Raw genomic sequence first — 24,399 nt, 5'->3', positions numbered from 1 at the left:
TTATGTTAACATCAATCTGTTTAAAATAACATAAGGTTAAAATATGGTAGGCAAAAGCAAGAAAATTACCTTACAAACCTTACATTAAACATCATGATATAATGGGAGCTCAATATAAAGCCGTGCTAGTTCCATTCATTTCTAGTTCCATTCTGTACATCTACAAACCTTGCAAATTATAACTGCATTATCCTGCCTGAAAAACCACAAAGACCTTGTAGGTACAACATGAAGAACAAGAAATACTCCAAATACTTAATTATTTTCAGGGATCTCACTATAGACAGATAATCATTTTAAGTGTACACCCAACAAAGATATGCTATACTCCAGTATAAAATTAACGCATTAATTTTATTTTAAAATAACATTTTCTCAGCCACACAATAAGGCTGATCCTGCAGAATATCTATGCTATACTTTACACAGTAGTGGTAGAACAGAGGAACATACATTGCAATTATAGATTTATCTCTCCTCATTCTTAAGATAAATTAGTTAATTGGCTCCCATTCAGCACATAATGCCTTCTTTTAAAGTCCCAGTGACCAGCGGAGTCCCAGAGGATCCACTGAAAAGGGCAACAAAATTGATGAGATATGGACAACTGCAAGTCCAGATAAGAGTTCATACATGCCTTGAAAAAACACTTTTTCCAAAGTGATTCAGGCCTGGAATGACAGACTGTCTGCCAGTGCATACAGCATACAAACAACGAAGCAGCAGCATGCAGCCTCCCATTGTGGCAGGGGGGTACCCTAACCACTGAACCTCAAAGCTACTTTTTCACCTTGCTTTTCTACCAATGAACAATAAATAGTTACACAGACAAGAACAGATGCAGCAGGGAAGTCTAAGAGTTATATATAGCAAAATAAGTAACACAGAAAGAAAACAGCCAACTGTCATGAGTGATCTGCTGTATTTTTAGACAATATCCCAAAATCCTACATGTCTACTATACATGTGCTGAATAGCAGCTGACCTACAGTAAATCTGTAGCATTCTGTACTGTGAGTTGCTATGCATATGTATTTTAAACGCACTTAAACAGTGAATAAAAAACATTCTCTTCTAGAACTCCAGGATCAGCAGACCTTAACAGATTCACAGACTGTTTTGGGTTGGCAGGGACCCTCAAAGTTCATCTTGTCCAACTCCCCTGCAGTCAGCAATGACACCTTCAACTAGATCAGGCTGCCCAGGGCCACACTGAGTCTGATCTTGAGTGTCTCCAGGGAAAGGGCCTCAACTACATTCCTGGGCAACCTGTTCCAGTATTTTATCACTCCCATTGTAAAGAACTTCTTCATTATGTCCAACCTAAATCTACCTTGCTCCAGTTTCAAACCATTGCCCCTTGTCCCATCACTACAACCCCTTCTAAACGGTCCCTCCCAAGCCTTCCTGAAGGTCCCCTTCAGATAATGAAATGTAGTTAGAAGGTCTCCTCTCTTCTCCAGGCTTAACAGCTCCAATTTTTTCACTTTGTCTTCATACAGAGGCGCTCCCATCAGTCCATGTCTCTGTGTTGGGGCTCCAGAGCTGGACACAGTACTCCAGATGAGGTCTCACCAGAGCAGAGGGGCAGAATCACCTCTCTTGACCTACTGGCCATGTTTCTTTTGATCTATTAAAAATTAACATTACTTGTATCCACAGCTCTTTACGCCTTCCTGCTGATGACCTGTTTAGTATCAGTAAAAGTTTGTTCCATTACCACTGTTAAAATGACTATGACACCTGCTTTATTACATGGCACACACACACACCTTTCTGCTTCATTTCAGAAGAACAAAAAGCAAAGTACAAATCACCTACTATTTTGTACCTAAACAAACTGACACATGGTAGGATACGGATGAACAGACTTCTCATTACGCACACAGAATCTACTTGTGTGTTTCTACCTCTCTGGCAGGAGGGAAGCAGCTTGCTCCAAGCAGTAAGCCAGCTTCCATTTTACTTCAGGAAAAAGCAATGACCTCCAAGTAGCTGATAGGCTGGAAACTCAAATATTAGCTTATTGATCAATAACCTGCTTGTTAAGATTCCCAGAACTTACTCACACCCTTTAGCTATATTAGACAGGATGGCTGGAAGCTTTCTGAGAGTATGGAACCTCTGAGGGTTGTTACTTTGGTGTGTGCAATACACACATAGGGACATTGCTTCAGACACCTCAGTGTAGGTATCTAAATATTTGAAATTTAACTAAGCGTCCAACCTTTCATTACAGTCAAGGTTGACACTGTGATATGAATTTATAATTAATTATATGGCAAATATGAATATTAATTAAAATGTTAGTAACTTTTTATTAATATGAAAAATTGCCAACAACTATTAAATAGGTTCGATGTATGGTTGGAATATATATTTACCGTGGGCATGTACAATATTTAGGCAAATATAAAAATTTTAACAATTTTAAGCAAACCAGGAGGAATAACAAGGAAAGAGAGAATTCCCCAGTGCAAAATGGTGCTTGACCACGGCGGGGGGGGGAGACTCAACAAGAACCGTAAATACAGGAGGCAAGTGAATTAATTATGAGTGGTTCTACCCCAAATAGGGAGGTGCTGCTGCTGTGTATAGCCATTGAGGCTTCTGGGTGCCAACGTGGTCTCAATGCTGGTCTGGCTCCAGCAGGACAACAGGTGATACGACACGTTTCTCATGAAGGGCTCTTGGCTTTCCTGGGCAAACTGAGGCACGGCTCGAAGTCAGGTTGCAAGGGGAAGCGAGGCTTGGATCCTAAGGCTCATGGCTTCTCGGCTTGCAGTGAGTAGGCTTGTGGCTTCTATCCCATGTCTTGGACCAGCCAACTCGAGGCAAAGCAACTTGAGGCAATGCAGTCCAGGCAAGGCAAATTAGAGCAAGGCAGGTCCAAGCAGGCAAGGCAAGACAACTACAAATCAGCTTGTATATATATCTTGCCCAAGATTCAATTGGGCCAATAGGGCAACTGAAGCCAGCAAATAGTTACCCAATGAAAAGGGACTCTGCCAGGCTGCTGCCATAAAAGGCAGAAACATAAGCTTGGTCTGGGAGAAGCAGTGACCAGTGCACGTGCTCTTACCCCAGGAGAAGTCTTGTTTACCCAGACATGTTGGGGCCCGTTGTTTTGTTCCTTTTCCCACGTTACCCCAACTCCTGCGGGAGGGAAGGGGGAAAGGGGGACCATCTCCAGACACATCAGGACCTGTCTGGATTTGTGCTGGGCCCATTTGGCCTGACCACGACACACTGGGCTCAGTTCAGTTGTTCAGCTATAGGTTTCTAGTGACATTTGACGAGCCCTAAGATGTCTACCAGTAGCTTCCTTTTTATTTTCTCCACAGGAGCAAAATTCTCCTCCCAGGTTTATATTTACTGTAGAGTTCTTTTCTGAAAATTTACTGGTTTGATTCTCTCTTCATTACACATCATCTACTTGTTCAGGTGCAAGTGTAGTTATTTACAGGCAAAGTCAGGATTTGGTTTGTTAAATTTTGCAATAATATACTTTCTTTAGACATAAACATATCTACCTTTAAAAATTAGACCTAAAGTCAGACAATTTTACTTTTATTGGGAAATAAAAGTGCTTTTACCTCTTTCAAAACCTTTGAAAATGCGGTACCTGATTCCATTTCTCCTATGCCAGATTCAAAGAGATGCAATTTGAAACAAAATCAAAATAAAAATAAGATTGTCCATGTTGTAAAAACTGCAAAATTCCTTGAATTGCCTACGTGGAATATACAGTTTGTAACAGCAAAATTACTAAGTACCTGTTCAAGTGACAGTGTACAGATTTAGTAGCTCTATACACAACAGTATCTTCCATTGTAAAAATAATAATAAAAACAAGTGAACAAATTTTTTAACAAATTCATATTTTTTTAATATTGAAATGAACAATTTTAACTATAAACCTATTCTACAAGCATCTTTACAATTGAAAAACTGCATGTCATTGCAGTTGTTGTAGTAAACAATTTGTAGTAAACTGTGTTATACTCTTGGACGGTAAGTTAATGAACAAACCCTGCTTTATTAGAGCATAGCACCAACAGATTAATTTTGAAACTAGTTAAAACATACCATTCCTTTAATCTTTCATTTTATAATCACAATTTAAACCTGTTGTAACATTGAGAAAAATCTGTTGAGCAGTCTAGTCTAACTCCTAGCCCCTAAAACAGAATTGGTCATATCTACAACATAATTCACAGAAGCTGCTGTCTTGTCCATTTTGTTTCTGAGATCTGTGAACACATAAACCCTCTAAAAGTTTAATCAGAAACATTTTAATGTTGTTATTGGAAATTATTTCCTCTTACTGAGCCCACATTTTCTTTGCCACAGTGTGAAACCGTTGTTTTTTATCTACTATGGACAGAGTACAGATAACTTTCTGCTATGTAGTTGTCAACTATTTCATTTTTTAAATAGTGTCATTCTTCCCTAGGTATCTCACTTTTAAGGAGCTAGAGTGGTCCATTTTTTAAAGTTACATTTAGATTTCATACATTTAGATAATTTTGCTCTCTTTATTCCAATTGGTCTATTCCTTTCTTCAGGTAAGCTACCCAAAAACTGAACATGGCTCTCCAGGTTACCACTGCAAAAGAAAAAAGAGTTCCAGTTCACAAATATTTACTGCCTTTCCATGGAAGAAGCTTATTACAGTTACCTGTCTCACAACAGTATTAAACTGCTGACTTTTGTCCCAAAACTTTTCCTAGAGAACAGATCCATTGCAAGTTATTTCCCACCGTGCTACGTCTTCCACTGTTTCTCCCCAATTAAACCTAGCACTTTGCATTTATTCCTACTGAACAATATGTTTTTCAGACCTTGTCTCCAACTTGTAGAGGTTATTTTGAGTTCTATCTTTCAAGAAGACTTGACTTGTTAATTTTTCTTTCATTTTATTAACAGAATAAAAATACTAAGTGAAAACTTTTCCACATGTACTCGAAAATCTTGGAAATCTAAAAGGCTACAGAAGATTCCATCTTTGCAACAACACTAAACATCCATTCAAAACCACCAGGTTTATGCTGCCTTCTTCTGTTGGGAGTTCAGTCTTCTTTCAAACTCCTACATTTTTCCAGCAACCAGCTTCTCAAAATTCTCAGAATAAGCAGGATGCAGGCATCCACAATTCTGTGAAAATACAAACTTTTTATAGCCACTGCTCCCAAGTGCTTTAAAATTATACTTCACAGGTTTTTTTCTCATGTATGATCACTACATAAAATATAAAATTGTAAACCAGCTTGTCTACACTGATCACAGTGTTACACATATGTAGACCAAAATAGCAGTTAGCTAGGTAATAATAAAAATACAACTATGAAAAAATAGGAAATGTGAGTCTGAACAGTGTACCTGTGTCAGCTTAACTGGATCTCAAGTATTAATTATCGAGAAATAGGACAAATAAGTTAGTGATGGTAAATAAACATAGACTGATGCAAGAATCAATGAACACAAGATACATAGTAAAAAAGTACAATTTAGGGAAAGAATGGTGTGATGAAAACTGTTATTGCAGAAGTCCATTAAAACCCTGTGTATATAAACCTCAGTTATTCGCATAGCACAGCATACAGGCATGCAGATAAGTATCTAAAAGATAACAATGAGATAGTATATGCCTTCAGAATCATAAAAGACTTGCTTGCAACACAGAAATAAACCTCAAGATTAAAAAGGAATTTTTAAGTACTAATCTAATCTCCAGATCTCTTCACTCACAACAGCCCCTGCATGCTGTGTTTAATGTAGATACAGACAGTCCAAGTCCAATTCTAAGTTATATTAACTTATGTTTGTCCTGCTTTTGTATTACAAAACAATAAAAATGCCATCTGAACAGATTATTTCTGAGGTTAATAAGGTTCATTTAACTACTTAGACTAACCATTTGGTATAATAGTATTCCTGTGTTATTAAAATTCCCTACTTGCTCAGCCCATAGAGAAACACACGATCTTAGCTGTGGGGAAGGCTTGCAGAACAACAAGAGAATGAGGAGCGTACTTGTGGTATCTCCTTTTTGAGACACTCATCCCTCAGTATAACAACAGAGTGACAACCAAGCCTATTAGCATGTCCATTTTTTTTAACTTTTAATAGAATCTGTCATTTAATGAATAGAATTAGGGATTCACAAGTACTTGGATTCTACCTTATTCATAATCACATTTAAAATACAAAATATTACAGAGCTGAGAAAGAAGAAAATGTTGGAACTTCAAAGTAGTTTTTGGCATTGCAAATGGTCCAGAGGGCAGTGTATCATTGAAAATGAGATAAAGTAGCTCTTGCTGAAAGTTTTCTCATTTTCAAATAATTCCTTGGAAAATAAAAACAATTCAATCAGTGCCAGGACATTTAATTTTACAAGGATGAACAGATATTCCATTATTTCTGTGGTTTACCGTGCAACCAGACAAAATGCAAGATTTCAACACATTTTCTAGTTCACACCATTTATTTAGCTACTCACTGCAACTTTATCATATTTAAGTGTAGTAATTGTACTGTGACCACAAACAATACAATGTAACAATCTGACATCACTTAATTCTGATTCAGGATAAAATGTATCTTGACCTATTGTGTAGCGTTAATTTCACAGAAGAACGTGAAACTTCATCAGGAAAACCTGATTCAATACACTCCAAAACTTGTATCACAAATGCATTAGAGTTTTTCTGCACAATAGGAAAAGTGTCAGGAATTGCTATAGTAAAGAATATAGTTCATTACCTCTTTCTTACAGAGATACACTTCCCAAGACCACTGTTTCAGTGACAAGTTGCCACATATATAAGTGATTCGGTTCCATACTTTTAAATCATTTTTATGGTACTAGAGTTGCCAAATACTGTAGCACAAAGGAAAAACCATTTGTTTTCAGGATCTACAATCCAATTATTAAATTTCCTACTCAACCAGACAAGCTATTATCTTGTTCTATCATATCATTGCCTCATTGGAAAAGACCTTAAGATCATCAAGTCCAACCATAAAAAGCAAAAAAGAGCTGGTCCAGGGTCTAGAGAATAAGTATTCTGAAGAGTGGCTGAGGGAACTGGGATTGTTTAGTTTGAGGAAGGAGGCTGAAGGGAGACCTTATCACCCTCTACAACTACCTGAAAGGAGAATATAGAGAGGTAGGTGCTGATCTCACCTCACAGCTAATTAGTGATAGAACAAGAGGGAATGGCTCCAAGCTGCACCAGGGTAGGTTTAAGCTAGATATTAGGAAAAAAAAAAATCACTGAAAGAATAGTCAAGCATTGGAACAGGCTGCCCAGGAAGGTGGTTGAGTCTCCATCCCAGAATGTGTTTAAAGGTCATTTAGATGTGGCATTTAGCAATACAGTTTAGTGGTGAACTTGGTAGAGTAGTGTTAGTGGTTGGACCTGATGATTTCAATGGTCTTTTCCAGCCTGAATGATTCTATAACCTAACATCTCCCTGAAGACAACTGTTAGACCATGTCCCTAAGCACTTCATCCAAAGATCTTTTAAACACCTCCAGGGATGATGACTCCACCAACTTCTTTGGGCAGATCATTCCAATACCTGATGACCTTTTAGATGAACAAATATTTCCTAATATCTAATCTAAACCTCCCCTGGTGTAACTCAAGGCCACTTCCTTTCATCCTATAACTTGATAGGTGGAACAAGAGGTTGGACCCCAGCTTGTCAAAACCTCCTTTCAGGTGGTTGTAAAGAGCAATGAGATCTTTCCCTTAACCTCCTCCACCACCTCACTGAGCCACTCCTTACAGAACTCATGTTCAAGATCCCTCACCAACCTCATCGCCCTTTTCTGGACACACTCCAGCACCTCAATGTCCTTCTTGTAGTGAGGGGCCCGAAAGTGAACACAGTACTCAAGGCATGGCTTCAGCTTCACCAGTGCCAAGCATCGTTAACAGTTAAGATAGTTTCCTGGTCCTGCTGGCCACATTAGTTCTGATACAAGCCAGGACTGTGTTAGCCTTCTTGCCCACCTGAGCACACTGCAGGCTCACATTCAGATCAGTACTCCCACATCCCACTCTGCCAAGCAACTTTCAAGCCGCTCTTCCTCAAGCCTGTTGCATTTCATGGGGTTGTTGTGACCGAAGTGTAGAGCAGGACTCTGCACAGGACAGTGCAGGACCTGTGTCACACATTGCCACTTTTTTATGAGTTATGAGCTCTCAGTGTGGAAAAAGAGTGATGTGACACAAGATCTGCTATTCTGTTACACAGAGCTCCATCCCACTCTCAGTAACCATATTCTTAGATGACTATTAATTCCTCCCCAAATTGCTACAAAATTTAGGAATTTTTATATCCCTACACAAAAATGGGCACTGCTTTATGACTATACAAAGGTTGACCCTGGTGGCACTTGTTTCTCTTTTGTTTGTAGGTACAGACAAGGGTTAGTATGAATTTTGCATAACATCTAAGAACTGTGCAAAAGGAGTATGTATGTCTCTGTGTAGATAGATAGATAGATAGATCGATCTCCAGCATGTAAAATAAAGGTTAAAAAAGCATTTCTTTTTATGATTATCACTAGAATAGGTATGTTGTGGCAATCCCTGTAGAAAATTCACAATTTTTTCTGTTATTATTAATATATATCAAAATGCAAAGATATACAAGAATGTTATCCTATCACCTGTCTTGAAATGTGATTATCATACAGCTTATGTTCTCTCCAGCCACCCTTCCCAGGAGAAAAAATCCTTTCTTGCTCTCCATAATGTATCTCCCACCTACGACACTAGTATCTTTTTGACTTCACTCTCACTTATTCTTCTGTTCCTTACCACTCCTCAAAGGTATTAAAAAGAAACAAGATCCACAGTGAAAAAGAAAATATACACAGGAGAAAACTGTAGTAGTACTTGCTAGAGAATACTACACAAGTGATGCCATTTGTACCATGTAGTTTGACATGTCCTAAGAGACACTGATTTTTTGCAACATCTGAAGATCATTAGCAGAGAGTTACTGTCAACAGGCAACACATAACACAATATAGAACAATATAAAGATACACAAAATTAATAGACAGATGCCTCATTTCACAAACAGTCATTCTAAAGTGCTTCATCATCCTGACATACTCAAGATCTCTAGACTTTAATACAGAAAGAAAACACAATTCTGAAGACATCCAGAGGCAGCTACAGTTTACTTATTTTTAACTGCCTGCCTACATCCACTGAATATGTAAGAATTAGAGAGAAAACTAACTACTTGTCCTATCTAGATGCATTCCAACTCCTTTAGGCCATGACAGCCAACCTCAACAGACTTCTAAAAGAGGTATGTAACAACAATGGCAAAGTCCACGACACCTGCTCCTCTCTGTACACACCCCAACAATCCCCTTCATGTTTTCTGTGCAATTGTCAAGATGCCTGTCCAGGTGTCAAAACAGCAGAAGAGGTAATTGCACTCCTAGATGCACAGACAAGTCTAGGCTAAACATAAAAGGAAGGCCTAAAGAATTGGTGGTAAATGTTGAGATGTCATACAGTAATTCAGACTGGAAAACATCTTCAGCAGATCCCTGTCCAAACTGCTGGTTCAAAGCAAAGTCAGAGCTGAATTCAGACCAGGTGTGATGTCTTATTATGCTCCTAGAGTTTGACATGCAAAAAATATCAGCAGCATCTTATTATGGTTTCTGGTTATACAATCATTTAGCTTGAACTTTAGTTAGCAATGGTAGCAATTCTTTAAACACTACGGTATATTAAACAGCATGTTTTTCTACAAGTAACTACTTCAGGGTTAAATAGGATTTGAAATTTAAACAATACCATAATCCACAAAATATTGTCTTGTTTTTTTTTTTTTACATAAAAGGAAATTAAAGGCAAAAGTATGCACTTCCGAAAGATATGAAGTGTAAAAGGTGCATAAATTATTTATGCTATAGAAGCATATGCTTTGAAAAATAGTTGTTTAAAAGCAAATGATGAGAGAAAGACAGTAGGAGTAGTAATTAATGTTAGGCTACACATATGGGAAGGATGGCCTGTGTTCCTGCAACAAGAACTGCTCACATGTTTCACCACAGGGGAAAAAAATAAAAATCTCAAGCAGTCCTGAAACCATCCCTCTGCAAGGACTTACCATTACCAGGATACAAGGGCAGGCTTCTTTCTTTCTGACAGTGCTTCTTGAATTATTTTCTACACTGTAAAACAGAACTACTGAGTGAAAAGTGTGTATATCCCTCATTGGCATCTGAATTGGTATTTAGGACATCCTCGTGGACTGGCAGGAGGTACAACTTGAATCTTGACAAGCTGAGAAGGGTCTAGAACCCACGCTCTGATTAACTGCTCAGATTGTACCCAAGAGAAGCACAACCATTTCTCCTCAAAGGCATGTGTGTATCCCTTTCTTTCAGGCAGAACTCACCTACAGGGCAGATGTACACTGCACACACCCCACTGACTGAACACTGAAAACACCCCACTGACTGAGCCCCAGAGGACATAAAAGCAACAGAAATGTAGTTTCTGGGTCCTGATTTAATTTCCTTTAAATGTCACTTAAATCTCATTCTTGTGAAGATTGAGAAATCTTGGCACTGCACAAGTATGTTATCTACATATCTAAAGGGATTTTTGTGTGTTGTCTAGAGGTGGGGGACAGGAGGTGTTAAAACACCAAGGCATAGAGTGCAGCCCTCCCTTAACAAAAGCACAATTGGTTACGGAGCTCTACAGAGTCTACAGCCCTAGGTCAGTAAAGCAATGCAACATATTATACCATTAGGGTGCAAAAAAGAGAGTTAATATACAGAAGTTAGAATAAATGAAGAAGAGAGGGAGGGAGAGATTTCTTTGCACATTTTACTCATGATCTCCTGATCATGGTATCCGTTGACAGCTGTGTTAGGCAGGATTAATGGCAACATTCCCAGAAGGTAGCGAATTACTGCAACTTGTTTCTAGCAATAGCCTAAATATCAAAGAATGAAGTCTTTAGAACCCCAGAGCCAACTTTGCTGTTGATTTTATGACCCTAGGCAGTTGGGTTTATTCTGCTAATCATTATAGTTTCACAAGTGAAAAACAAGAAATTCACCAGAAAGACAATTTTCCAAGCCTGTACAAAGTTACTGTCTTCCTCTGTTCAATAGAGTGGTCCTTACGGCCGTAAGCACACATCAGTAGACATTGTTCTCAACAAACGTGAAATGTGTATCACTTTCTATCACATACTATCTCATATCACCACTATGTCTCACAACGTCCCACCTCCTAACCATTTCTGCATTAACTTAAGCATTATTAATTCAGAGAAAATTTAACAGTATGCAGGGTAAATGTTAAAATGCAATGCACCAGCAGCTCAAATAACTATTAATTATCAGATAGCTTTCTGTTGTGCATTGGAACAACTGTCACTCAACCTTCCAGTTTTTTTATTATTATTTTTAGAAACTCAGAATATTTTTTTAGAAACTCAAAAGCTTACAAAAATAGTTCCCAAAAATTAACCTTAAATACAAATTACCCAAGTATTTCTCCTAGAACAATAAAAAGAACATGGTGGGTGGAAACATTGGAATAAAAAAATATCTGATTTGTAGCACTCCAGACAGTAATTTTGCATTTCAGTATCATCCAAATTACAGAAGCTCAAGAGTAACGCCAAGTTTCTGGTTTACAATTCAAATCAAAGCATTGCACTAAAATGGTTTCTTACTCAAATATAATTTTTTAAGTCACAAAGTCCAAAAGCAATGCAGTTTCTAATCACCTAAATGATTTAATACCACTTCTTTGCTAGTATTAAAGCACAGGGAGAAACTAAAATTTAACAGATAACTTTTATTACACACAAACTAATTAAATACGAAAATCAAGAAAAGCATGAAACAAAGTTTGGAAACACAGAGCAGAAAGCTTTACCTTGAAAAGCAGCTGCATTATGAGATATTAAAAAAATTAATGTAACACTTGAGGTTTGAAGCACTTGCTGTATATCTTGCTTTGCTGCAGTCTGATATCTTTGTTCAATCTTTTTGGTACAGCACGTTGAACTTTTAGAAGTACAAACCTGGAGATCAACCCCTAGAGAAAGAGATTATTACACTCATTACTCCAAAATGGAAATATATTATGGAAAAATACCTTTTTTTTTCTAACATAGGTATGGACACATAAGAGAACTACTGAAAGTTTTAAAAACATCTGGTCTTGTTAAACAAAAAATAGAAGGAAATACCAATGAAAATTCTATGGGAAGAGTACATGTATTACAGTTAAATAATGATATATAATAAAGGTTCCCTGACACTGTGATCTTAATGTAGCTGTGAATACTGCTAACTAAGGTTATAAAATACATTGAATATGCATTGTACCTTGTTGCACAGCTGGTAGATGCACCATTCCTGGAAAGATTCAAGGTCAAGCTGAATGGAATTCAGAGCAACCTGATCTAGTTGAAGCTGCCACAGAATCACTATGGTTAGAAAAAACCTTTGAGATCACCAAGTGCAGCTTAATTTAATTACACCAGGGCCACTACGACAGCATATCCTTGAGCGACACCATATCTAGACAGCTTTTAAATACATCCAGGAATGGTGATTCAACCAATTCTCTGAGAAGGTTGTTCCCAGTCTTTGATGACCCTTTAGGTAGAAAAGTTTTTCCTAATGACTAACCTAAATCTTCTCCGGCATAACTTGATTTCTGTAACAGTGTTTCCTCTTGTCCTTGCTCATTGCAGGTGGGGTGGACAAGATGACCTTTAAAGGTCCCTTCCAACCCAAAGCATTCTATGATTCTCATGTATCTGTCATGTCGATTCACTACTTTACTATCAGGTCAGAAAACTCCTAGAAAGTAAAACCTTTCCAAATTTTGGGCATGCTGAAATTCAAGGGGGCATTTAGTACTGTAGTAACAGCTATGTGCTTCATCTTTTTTATAACTGGTGCATAAAAATACCTCATTTGCCTTCTTTGTTTATGTGGTATTTAAAAACGTTTTTTACATGATATCTAAATGATGTTTTCTAAAATGAGGAAACATTTCATGAAAGAAAGATGTGAGAATTTAAACTATATTGATCCAGAATTTAACAGTCAAATCCAAATTCTATTCTCAATTAAGCTGTTTCGCTGACAGATATCAAAAGATTTCTAGCAAACATAGTGAGCAACCTTTTTTAATCTGCTCTGTGGACTAAATTCTAATTCTGCAGGTGTGTGTATATATCAAAATAGGCAGAAAGGGAAAATCAAGTTAGGAAGAAAAAAGCAAGAATTTAGTCAAAATTTAAATATACGTTGCCCTTGCCTCTGTGTACTGAAATCTCTTATTTTCCTACCACTAAACCTACAAGAATAACAGTCCTTTTAAATTTTTTCCCTATTTTTCTCTGATAGATTATTCTAAGGCAGCATGAATACATTTAGAGGGAAAGGGACGTCTTACACATTTTGCACACTCAATGTTCCGTTAGTTATCTTACATAAATTAGTGTTTTAAATAATTGACACCAGAATGTTAAGAAAGAAAAGTTAAGCTGCTGAGGGCTGGACTGGAGCATTCTGGAAAAATGGCAAAATGTTTAAATTCATTATATCAGACTTATGTCCCTTTATCCATACGGTGGTTGAAGTAACCTTAACAAAGGGATTCGTGGCCCCAGAACTTCACTTCAGCTACACAGTGCGGAAAAATATTATTTACATACAGCGATCCCAATGATGAAGCAGGAACCCAATGTATCATATTTAGAAAGGCAGAACAAAATTCTAGCAGATTCTTTAGAAATCATACTTAGAAAAGCACAAGTCCAGAATTAAATAGGTATACAAGATGGCCCAGTAATAAATAAAGGGGGGGAATTTCCCCAAGTCCCGCATGAACACTTTTCTCTATGAAACTACACAGAAGTAAACTGATTCCCACAACAAATAAATAAATTTTCTCAGATTTGTAGAACATTTACTTATGTCATCGGTGGTTTCCATCTTCACAATTCCTGACCCCTTCACCCAAAATTAGATGTGGAAGCTTCATTATTAAGTACTACAGAGTTTCTCCAAATTTTTAAAGGATTATTTCTGTTTTACACTTTAGGTCATACCATGTAAGTTTTCAGGCACAATTAATTCATTTTAGTGAGTGGTGCTCAGGAATCACTATCATTCGATATTCACAAAGACAAAAATTCAACTCCAAATTCACAAGAACAGTTTACAGCTCATGGTAAAAATGTGTGACATAAGCAGTAGTATCACTATGTTAAGGGAGGCACAGTAGATACTTTAATCAATCCTACTGCCATACAGAATGCAAAAATCTGAAACTGTCTTCATGGTAGCATGCAAAAGTAATAACATAATCTATGGATGTGAAAATTAACTAAATACTTTAAGAAATTATTTCCAGTAGCAATTTAACACTGGGTGATTAATACACCTACAAGCCACAGTCCAGGGAACTGAACACACACAGAGTAGAAAGTTAAAATTCTATTCTAATGCAGCTATGAATCAAAGAACTTCTGAGACTATCTTTTTCCTCATACAGTGTCATGGGTTTAGCCAACTGAATCTGTTGATTAGTATTCAAAACCATGATGACATCAAGCCAGATTTAAAATGGAAGTGCTGGCTGGAGCAAAGCATCATGGGGCTTGCAGTTCAGATTGTAAAACAAGAGGCTTCCTGTTTCCAGTTGCTGCTTCCAGTTTCCAAATTTGGGGTGTTGGTCTGTTCTACTGGGCTGACCGTGGGCTTGAGGGTTGATGCAGTTGGTTTTGGGCTGGCTTCTGCTGCTGCAAAACCACCTCGACTGCAAGCCTCACACTACCCCACCAATCCAAATTTTAATCTTTGACCACACCAACTCCAATCCCCTAATTCGTACTAGCTCCCCAAATCAAGGCCCCTGCACTGCCAACCATCCCTACCCTCCTACAGCATTCCTACATCCCCAGTTCTAGACACCATGACTCCATCCCTAAAATACTGAAGGCTCCTCTGCCCTTACCACCACTTTTCCTCTCAAAGTAACAGCACATCCAGCAATAGTTCAAACTGCAGCCCAAAATACAACAAAGCAGATGTAAAAACTACTATGACACATACAAGTGATATAAAGCTCTTTGGGTATAGGCCACTCTGCAGAGGGCAAATGCTGCAGTGCAGCTTAAACTCAGTAAAAAAGTGGAGAAGGGGCAGCAGTGGGAATGGATCGACTCATGGGACCCCAAGCAACTACTTCAAATGTTTATGCTTAAGGCATAAATCTAGGATTTAAAACAGGCAAAGCTACATGAATTACATGATTTTCATTTTTTTTTCTACAACCTACAGCTGGGGCTCTTATTATAACTTGCTTAAAAGTTACATTTTTTTATCAGGGCAGTGGTGATGGTTTCAGCAAACACTGTTTCTGGAAAGAGACAAAAGGTTACTTAAGGGAATGTAAATATTGTATATTTTGTACATATTAATTGCATTCCATATTTCTAGATTTTAGTTGTGCTTGTAAATATAATTTCATTTGCTTCCACTGAGCTAGTCTGGCAATTTTATTCTGGGGTGCAATTTCAACTCACCAGATCAAGAAATGTAAGAATTAAAGTTATATTAATACTACCTCTTCCAGGGGGAGTTACACTGCATGTATATCTAAAACACCTATCACTTCAGGTGCAATTGCTCTTAATGAAAAACATGACTAAGTTGACATTGTTTAAGGAAATCAGCCACTGCAAATTTCTGTTAATCCTTTTACATCCTCTTGCTCATGATTGAATACAGTTGCTGTCGTATTGAATACTAATAAATTTAAATATTAGCTACAGTAAATGAGAATATTAAAATAACGCACTGTTAAAAAAGCAAGCAGCAAACTGGAATAATATACTACCCACTTGCAAACTAGTTAAAGGAATGGTAGATAGGCCTGCAGCAATATTTACTCATCACACCAGAAATGTCTGTCCACAGGTATGGCATACAGTTCTCTTTCTCAATGTTATTTTTTTAGTTTTCGAATAGTTTATCACACAATGTACATCACAGTACATGACAAGCCAAGGTATAGTCTGTAGTATGTCAGCAGCAATACCTCTGACAAACATAACGAGAAAAATGTTTATACTGGTAACAATTTTCACATTACTGCATTACAACAGACTTTTTTCCCTTTTTGGTTACTGGATATTATTTTTTGCTTGTAACAAAAACCCAACTTACTATTGTCAACAAAACACATGTAATGGACACTATAAAAGAGAGGAAGAGCAACATATTGTTTCAATGCCATACCAATTTCAGATTTACAGTATTCTTTATTCCTATATATATGTTCTTTAGGGTTTTTTTCTGAAAATGGAAAGTTTTATTTATGTTTGTTTCTTAGAAATAAGATTCTCTATTTATTTTTTGTAATTATTTGTTCATATGGGTTCTCTTTCCTAACTTTCAAACAAATCAGCAGAGAGCACAAAAAGAATCAGTCATATAAGTCAATCTATCAGTGTTTGTCAATCGGTCTCACATTGGCAAACCAAGCAGTTCTACAGTTCTGTACAGTATTTGCTTTTTCTTAAAACTCCAATTCTCCTGTTCCAGGAAAGCCTTTTATCTTCATAAACAAGTTTCTCTTTTCCCCTTCTATCCTTGTAGAATTTCAGGAGTACTATACTCTTTATTTTAGTTGTTATTATAGTGAAGATTAATTCACTGATATTAAAAAGGGAAAAGTGCTGTAGTTGTTTAGCTTCCAGCATTGATTGAAGTTAGTGACATTAAATATACAGAGATATATCATGCTTTTGCCTTAAACCCCTTCCCTGGAAATGTAAAACATTAAACTGTGTAGCCTTCTCATTCACTTTAGGCTCTAGCTTTCTGATCAAAACTAACTTCTCTTCTTTTTCACCTTCCTTTGAAAACACATTTATCACAATAAGGTCATTACATTTAACTTAGTTCTACTCCTAGTGCAGAATGAAGAGAGAAAAATAAGTATGCCATGTTTTCCTGATGTTCCTGTGTTCGTCAGTTTAACATACACCATTTTGTTTACTAACAACATAAAAGCATTCACATTTTACAGGAGTGAACCAATTAAATAATAAACTTTTAGAGGGCTTTTTATTTTAAGTACAAGGTCCACAATTCATGAAACTACAATTTTCCTCAAATTTTACATAAAGGAGGACAAGCAATGCACAATTTAGTGAACAGGCAACGTGTTAAAACTTAAGTTAATGTGAGTTCAAACTGATTTCATTTGTTGTTTTTCCCATAATCTATTTATTAATTTAATGATACACTGTTCACCCACTCTTTGCAAAGCAGCCATTTCAGAAAAATAAACCAATAAATAAAAAGTCTAATCACCATGAGGATGGTCTAACACTAAAACAGGTTGCCCCAAAAGGTCACAGAGTCCCCATCCTTGTAGATTCACAAAACCTGACTGCACATGGTCCCAAGAAACCTGCTAATGCTGACTTGGCTTTAGGCAAAGGGCTCTCCTAGGCACCTTCCCACCTCAGCCATTCTGTCATCACTAACAGCAGCTGTTAACAGTAGGAAGGTACACCAAAACAACAGAACACCACCTGCCCAAAACTTACCATACTGAATAGGAAGAATATCATTAGCTGAATCCAATATTAACTGGGGACTTAAAAGGTTTTTAAAACAGAGGAATGTCCTCAGCAAGAAGCACAAACATTTGTGATGAGAAGATGATAGCAGAGAGGAAGCAGCAGCCATCAGAGGTCTTCTGTCCCTGCCAACCACGTTCACAGGGCACCTCAACCCCTGACAGACAGCCTCCCCATGGAGAAGCAGAGAGCAGCCTGCACACAGGCTGGAAGGGTGGAGGCAGGACGTAGAAACCCCACCTCAGGGCACCTCCTCACTGTGGGACACATTAGTAAAGTATTGGAAACAGCAGGGGTGCACAAAGCCGGTGCTCCCATGTCTCACAGACGAAGGGTGTGCACCCAGAGAAGCCTGTACAGCCAGTGTAGGGATTGCATATAACCGTGGTGGGGAAAAGGGACTTGAAAGTTTTGGAATTAAATAAAGGTGCTTAGAAATTTTTATTATTACTACTTTTGATGTTTAGTATCATGTTTATCTCTTGCATTACTGGTACGGAGTCTGAGCGTACAATTAACTGATTGTCAAGTGTCTTCAAAAAGCCAGTAAACCATTTTCATTCCAATTCATCTGGGACTAGTTGTACTAAGCAGTTTTTCCCTTTAAGTATTGCACACAGTGCTTTGGCTTCTATGACCATTGGTCTCTCCTTAAGGAAGGAAAGTGAAGTTAGTGAAAGGATAGCATCTGTTTGACAAAGTAAGTGGTAGCAGAGTATGGACCTTGACCTTCAGGTGAGTAGACCTGCTTATTCAGGGAACTGGCAAATGGGATTCTCTGGGATCCAGCACTGAAGGTGAGGTTGCACCAGGAGTGTGGACAGGTTTCTGAGAACCATCCTTTATCCGAGCAGATACTTCATCCTGACACTCCACTGTGTTACTCATTACTAAACTTCTCTGTATAAAATGATACAAATGGAAGGTTGAGACATGGGCAGGTTATATAAGGAACAGCATAGAAACATTGTCCAGGTGCGAAGGAATGGTGTGAGGAAAGCCAAAGCTTGACTGAAGTTGAAAATTACAATGGAAATCAAGGGCAAGAGATTGTACCACTAAGTGAACAACAGAAGCATAAACCAAGAACAGTGGGCCTGCTATTGAAAGAGGTGTGTGATTTAGTGCCCATGGATGCAGATAAGGATGACACACTCACTCCACTCCTTGCCTCAGTGTTCATCAACAAGCCCAGGCCTCTGTGCCTAGCAACAAGGGTTAAGTAGTAGAGGAAACAGCTGTAGTGGGAAAAGATTTAATGTGGCATCTCTTGAGAAAACTTGGCCCATGAATGCTAATGGGACGTTGGGCGCCAAAAATAAAATGTATGTAACACTGACAATGACCAGGCTAGCTCAGTCTGGAAGCAACTGCTCACATGCAGTTCCCTGCATATATAGGCACAATCATATATAATACTTGGTTAGTATTATAATTACATAACTGAAAGATTAGCTTTATTACCAAAACTGTGCTTAATATTTTAAACAAATGTTAGGCACTACTTAGCTTTCAAACCTTCTGCACTTTGCCCCTTGTAAAGCAGGAGCTAACATTAAATTTTATCTAGTCTTATTATGAGTTTTCAAACAGCTTCAAGAAGGCATTTAGATTTAGACTTTTAGCAAAGCTTTAAAATAATAACAAATATTTGTTTATGGTTCCTGCTGACTCCTCAATATACTTTTAATCCCTTAATTTGATGGTAAATATTTTGTAAGCAGCATCTTTTTAGCGTGGGTATCATTCCCAACCCTAAGGGAACTTTGTTTTATACTTTAAAACTGCAAATCACGTACATATAAAGTATGTTTTATTGGCCTACTACTTCTGTTTCAGCTCATTAAACACAGCTGCTTTCAATGGTCAGGAAAAAGTAACCAAATACAACATGCAAAAGAACCCAGCTGGCCAAAAATGAGTGGTTCCCTCAAAATTCACAGAGTCACTTTGTAGTTGTTTCTTTATGGAGCTACAGAACAAGTAACAGCTAACAGGTAACGTTTCAGAAGATACGTGGTCCATTTCAGTAGAACTAATGTCAAAATTCCACATACTTATTTTCTGTTTTCACACGTAAAAATCTTCCTAATTTCCATAAGAATTGTTTCTTCAATAACCAATTGTTTTGAAATACAGTGAAAAACTATTTTCTGCTGCAATAAGAAATACTGGCTCCTGAAGACTCCACACTGTAATCTGCTTTTAGGCAAGATCACAAGACAGCAAGAAGTGAAATAACTTATCTTGTAATAAATATATATTAACCTACAGTTACAGTATAGGAAAGGTTTTACAACCCAAACCAATCCAAATAGGTGTAGAAAAGACCATTCAGCAAGAAGAAAATGTATCTGAGGTACAGTTTTCCCTATTTCCAGAAAATATGGAACTGATTCAAACTTTCACTCATGGTCTCAGACATACAAGTACATATTTTCAATACCCTGAGATAAAAAATTGCTGACAGGATGAGGACCTTAATTGCCAGGAAGAGAAAATATCAGATGTGTGGTAAACTGCCTGCCTCCTTCAACAAATATTTCCATGAGATCAAATTAAGAGCCTAAAAAAAAATCTCAGAACAAACATAGGACTGTCATGATACAGCCTTTTAAAAGCCAGCACTAAAATGCCATAGGGCCTGGAAGCAGTTGTTCAAATGAGTAGTTTATTACAAAATGGATCTGCAACGTGTGTCAGACAGGAGTTCTTCTCATGCTCATCCTTCAGTATGTTATCTCATTTTTTGTTACGTGCACCCCTCCAGGCTTAGCATTAATTGCCATTATGATTGCCGTAAAGGACTTCAGCATTGCTAAATAAAAGAGGTAGGGATCAGCCTGGAGCACATGCTCCTGACTGTCCACACTGTTGAACCTCTCCTCTTTTTGTAGCTCTGTTCAGATGTCTCCAAAATTTCTCTCAACACTTTGCCCAGCTGTGCTTCTAAAGATGATGCATTCTGCATACAGCTTTCAGAGGACTCCATGGACAACACTGCAGTACAGGTTTGGCTCCTTCTTGACATCCTTTACGTTCATCCTCCTACTAGCAGGTGCCCTAGCAAGGCACAGACACCCTGCCACCACGCAGAATATTTTGGAAGCAAAATATTTTGGAAACAAACATATAAAATCAATGAGAAAGTGATATGGCATGTGATGGGGTTGAGCATAAGTCTGCACAACAGTTCAGAAATCACTGCTACAAAAGATTGAGCATAGTTAGTCAAGTTTCTTCATTGCCAGGAGATAGAAATAAAAATCTTGGGTTTGTTAAAAATATTAATTCATCTTGATGCCAATTTCAACACCATGATATCCTGTGTTGTTTGAATGATAATGTAAAGTCAAAGTTGTGGATCCCATATCCCTGAAGATCACTATCCTGCATCTACCTGGCATTTTAAAGATATAAGAACTACATATGATATATTCAAAATACAGATACAATGCAGTTCCTAAGTGAAACAGTTACAATTTGCATGATCTACTGATACAAGGTTAGGTTTTGTTACCAGTAAGAGGAAAATCTATAATTGTGAATGCTACATTCACATAAACAAAATCAATATAAACCAACTTCTACTCTATAATTTTATTGACTATAGGGGTAGCCTTCCACTGTATACAAATCTATACACCAACTATTCCCATTCTTTTTCAGCTAGTGGTCCTTCTCTACTTAAAAGGTGTGGTTCAACTTAAAACATTTAAATGATGGTATCCTTATAAAAGCAACATCTGAAATACCACTAAAATAAATAAATGTATGCAATACAATAGATGTAAAGCAGCTCACTCTGAAGTTGTGTCACCTAACATCTGATAGCTTTGTAGCCCCAGATGCCACTGGCTGCACTGAACATGCAGTGTGGCTGCCCATGAAACACCAGAGATGCCAGAGATATCCCACCCACTGCCACTCCAGAAATATGCAAGTCTCCCTGAGGTATCACATCTGCCATCCCCACTGGGATATTCCAAAGAACCTAGAAAAACTCAAATGCTGCCAGATGCCTACACTTAAGGAACCAAATTAAACCTTTTAAAGGCAGCTTTGATGCCTATTTTCACAAGAAGACACTACAGAAAGTGTTTGTGTGTATTACATACAAATGTATTTCTAAGTGCCATGAGAAAGAGTTTAAAATATTTTTCACTTTTTGCCTCAAAAGAAGACTTACCATGGAAGATCACTAGCAAAAAGTGACATTTCTTTCCTCTATGCATTGTTTCCACACAAAATTATTTTTAATCACACCTAAACCTTTTAAAATACTTATTTAATCCACTTACTTACTTAATATCCACTTCTGTTACTGTTAGCAACCATTTGTTTTGTGCACCTCTGAGATCAAAGCTACTCAGAGTGAGAACTCTGGTGCTTCTGCTCAACTCCTTGAAAGGTAGTGTTTTCCAAGATGCCCCCAGCAATTCCATTTCCTCAAAGAGTGGAAGACTGCTGACCACACAGCTGTACTATACCTCCTACTGCCCACTACTCGATGTGAATGTGTGGTAGTTTTAGGCTACACCTTTAAAATTTTTCACAAATCTTGAACAGAAAGTAGTAAAATGTAAATAAATCACTATTGGGTGCAAAAAGGAAAATAATGATTATTCTAAACAATCCCATTGGAAGGATATCTACCGTAAGATTTGGTTCCCAAAACAATCTCTTCTCGCTTCCTCGTACTGGGAGATACTAACTGGCTTTACTGACCTTGACTACATTGTTTTGGCTAAGTCTAACGTCTCTCTGCTCCTTTCTCTTGTCCCTTTTGTACAGGGGCATAAGGGGGAGGCAGGGGGGGAGAAGCTGTTGCAGCTCCCCCTGTCTTTTGGCCAGGGGGTCCTTGTGCTGTTTATTAATTGTAAATACCTGTAAATATTTTAAATACTGTACATTTGTATATATCCATTGCATTCCATTGTAGATTGTAGTTTGGCTTGTAAATACAGCTTCCATTTGCTTCCAACTGGGCTGGTCTGGCAAAGTTAATGGGGGGGAATTTTCAACCCACCACAGAAGGCATGGTACCAGAGTGCATAGTAAGACAGAGAAAGTGTAACAGTTATGCTAGACTATGGAACGAGAACACTGATAAACTGATACCATGTCATTTGTACTGACATTATTCACCAGCACAAAAAAATTAAATCACTGAGAGGGCTCTGACTCAGATTTCACTTTCCACACCTCTTCATTCACACAGTACCTATTGAACTATTAACTATTAAAGGTCTTTCTTTTTAATGAAGACAATAATAAAATCTTTAGCCAATGGCAATGTAAGAAAATGTATGTTGTCAAATGTGCTGGTGTCCTAAATATAGTACTTCCATTTGTAAATGCCACACAGCAACATTAAGTGTGTTAAATTTAGGATTGTCTGATATCTTTAAAATTAGAGTCATTAAAAATCTGCATTTTGAAGTGGTTGCTTTAGGAATAAATGTAGTGTGCCTTATCTCAACTTGAGGAGTTAATAAAAACTACATAGATTATTTTTAAAAAAGGAGGAGACTATTGGTATTTTTAAGTGAAGTGGGATGATAATTCATCTTTTTTGCATTGAGAAGTCATTTTCTGTCAGGAAAACATTGACTCACATGTACTAGTTAACTTGTCATCTACATATGAACACTCTTTACAGATGTATGTAAAAAAAAAACAAAATGTGCTTTTTCAACCCTGTGTCATTGACAATAAAATATCTGCTTTTTAATTTCATGATTACAACCACGGAAATCAGCTAAATTCTTGTGAGGTTAGAAACAAAGCCCAGATCTAAGAAGGTACATCTTACTGCATACACCCTTTGCAATGTCATTTGGCATCCGCTTTAAAAAAACAACAGTTTCGTTGCCACTATAAATGCTAGGATGTACTCATAATGCCTTTAAGGCATTACTTTCCCGGGAATTTTATTCAATTACAGCGACAGGCAGACATCCAGCACAGAAAACGTGCAGACCCACCACTTGCAGTAGTGTAAATCATTCTCATTTCACTCAAGAGTAACTCCACCAGTCCCAGAAGGAGTTCGGTGGCTCTCCCCTTCCTTCAGGCTTTGCTCCTAGCACCGCTGTATCTATGCCTGCCCACAGACGGCTCTACGCAGCGTGATCCACAGCTGAGACTGGCTTTCCCTCCACGGCGCCGCGCACCATGCGGCATGGAAGCGGGTACGTGGGGATTTTACAGTTACCGGGATGACCCTGTTTGTGCAGAGCCCGCCCGCACCCCGAGAACAATTTTCTCTCTAGACTAAGTAAGCTGGGCATCTATCTCGCCCCGAAAACGACCCCATCAACGCCGACTGTCGCTACTGAGCCTGCTCAGTCCGCTCGTCACCCCCCGAATGCGGCGTCGGGCCCCGGGAAGCGGCCAGAAGGTGACCCGAGGTGCCCAGCGGAGCTGCACCACCGCCGCCAACCGCACTTAATTCAAACTTGCCGTCCCCGCACCCGGGCACGGCAACCCCCGGCCCTCGCCGGAGTGAACCCTGGGCCCCTGACAGTTGTTCAGAGAATCACAGAAGGCAGGGGTTGGAAGGGACCTGCGGAGATCACTTGGTTCAACGCCTCCCACCTAGAGCTGGGGAATCCCCCTTACCTGTCCGCGGGAACTCCGGGATGCCTCTGAAAGGGTCGAGCTGCCGCAGCTGGAAAACTTTCCGCACATATTCGCAGTTCGGCG

At 38.2% G+C, this 24,399-nt stretch overlaps 1 protein-coding gene across 1 annotated transcript in view; it reads right to left on the bottom strand.

Moving 5' to 3' along the window:
- GPC5 (glypican 5) overlaps positions 1 to 23,877 on the bottom strand; it is a 723,207-nt gene extending 699,330 nt beyond the window's left edge. The window contains 2 exon segments of the mRNA XM_054400650.1: positions 11,952 to 12,113; positions 23,868 to 23,877. Coding sequence (XP_054256625.1) covers positions 11,952 to 12,113; positions 23,868 to 23,877 — 172 coding nt within the window.
- Positions 23,878 to 24,399: the final 522 nt, after the last annotated feature.

The sequence above is a fragment of the Indicator indicator genome, chromosome 1 (genome assembly GCF_027791375.1).
Source record: "Indicator indicator isolate 239-I01 chromosome 1, UM_Iind_1.1, whole genome shotgun sequence".
Classification (NCBI taxonomy): domain Eukaryota; kingdom Metazoa; phylum Chordata; class Aves; order Piciformes; family Indicatoridae; genus Indicator; species Indicator indicator.
Note: the sequence above shows the minus strand (reverse complement) of the source record. Positions and strands in the feature narration are given on the sequence as shown.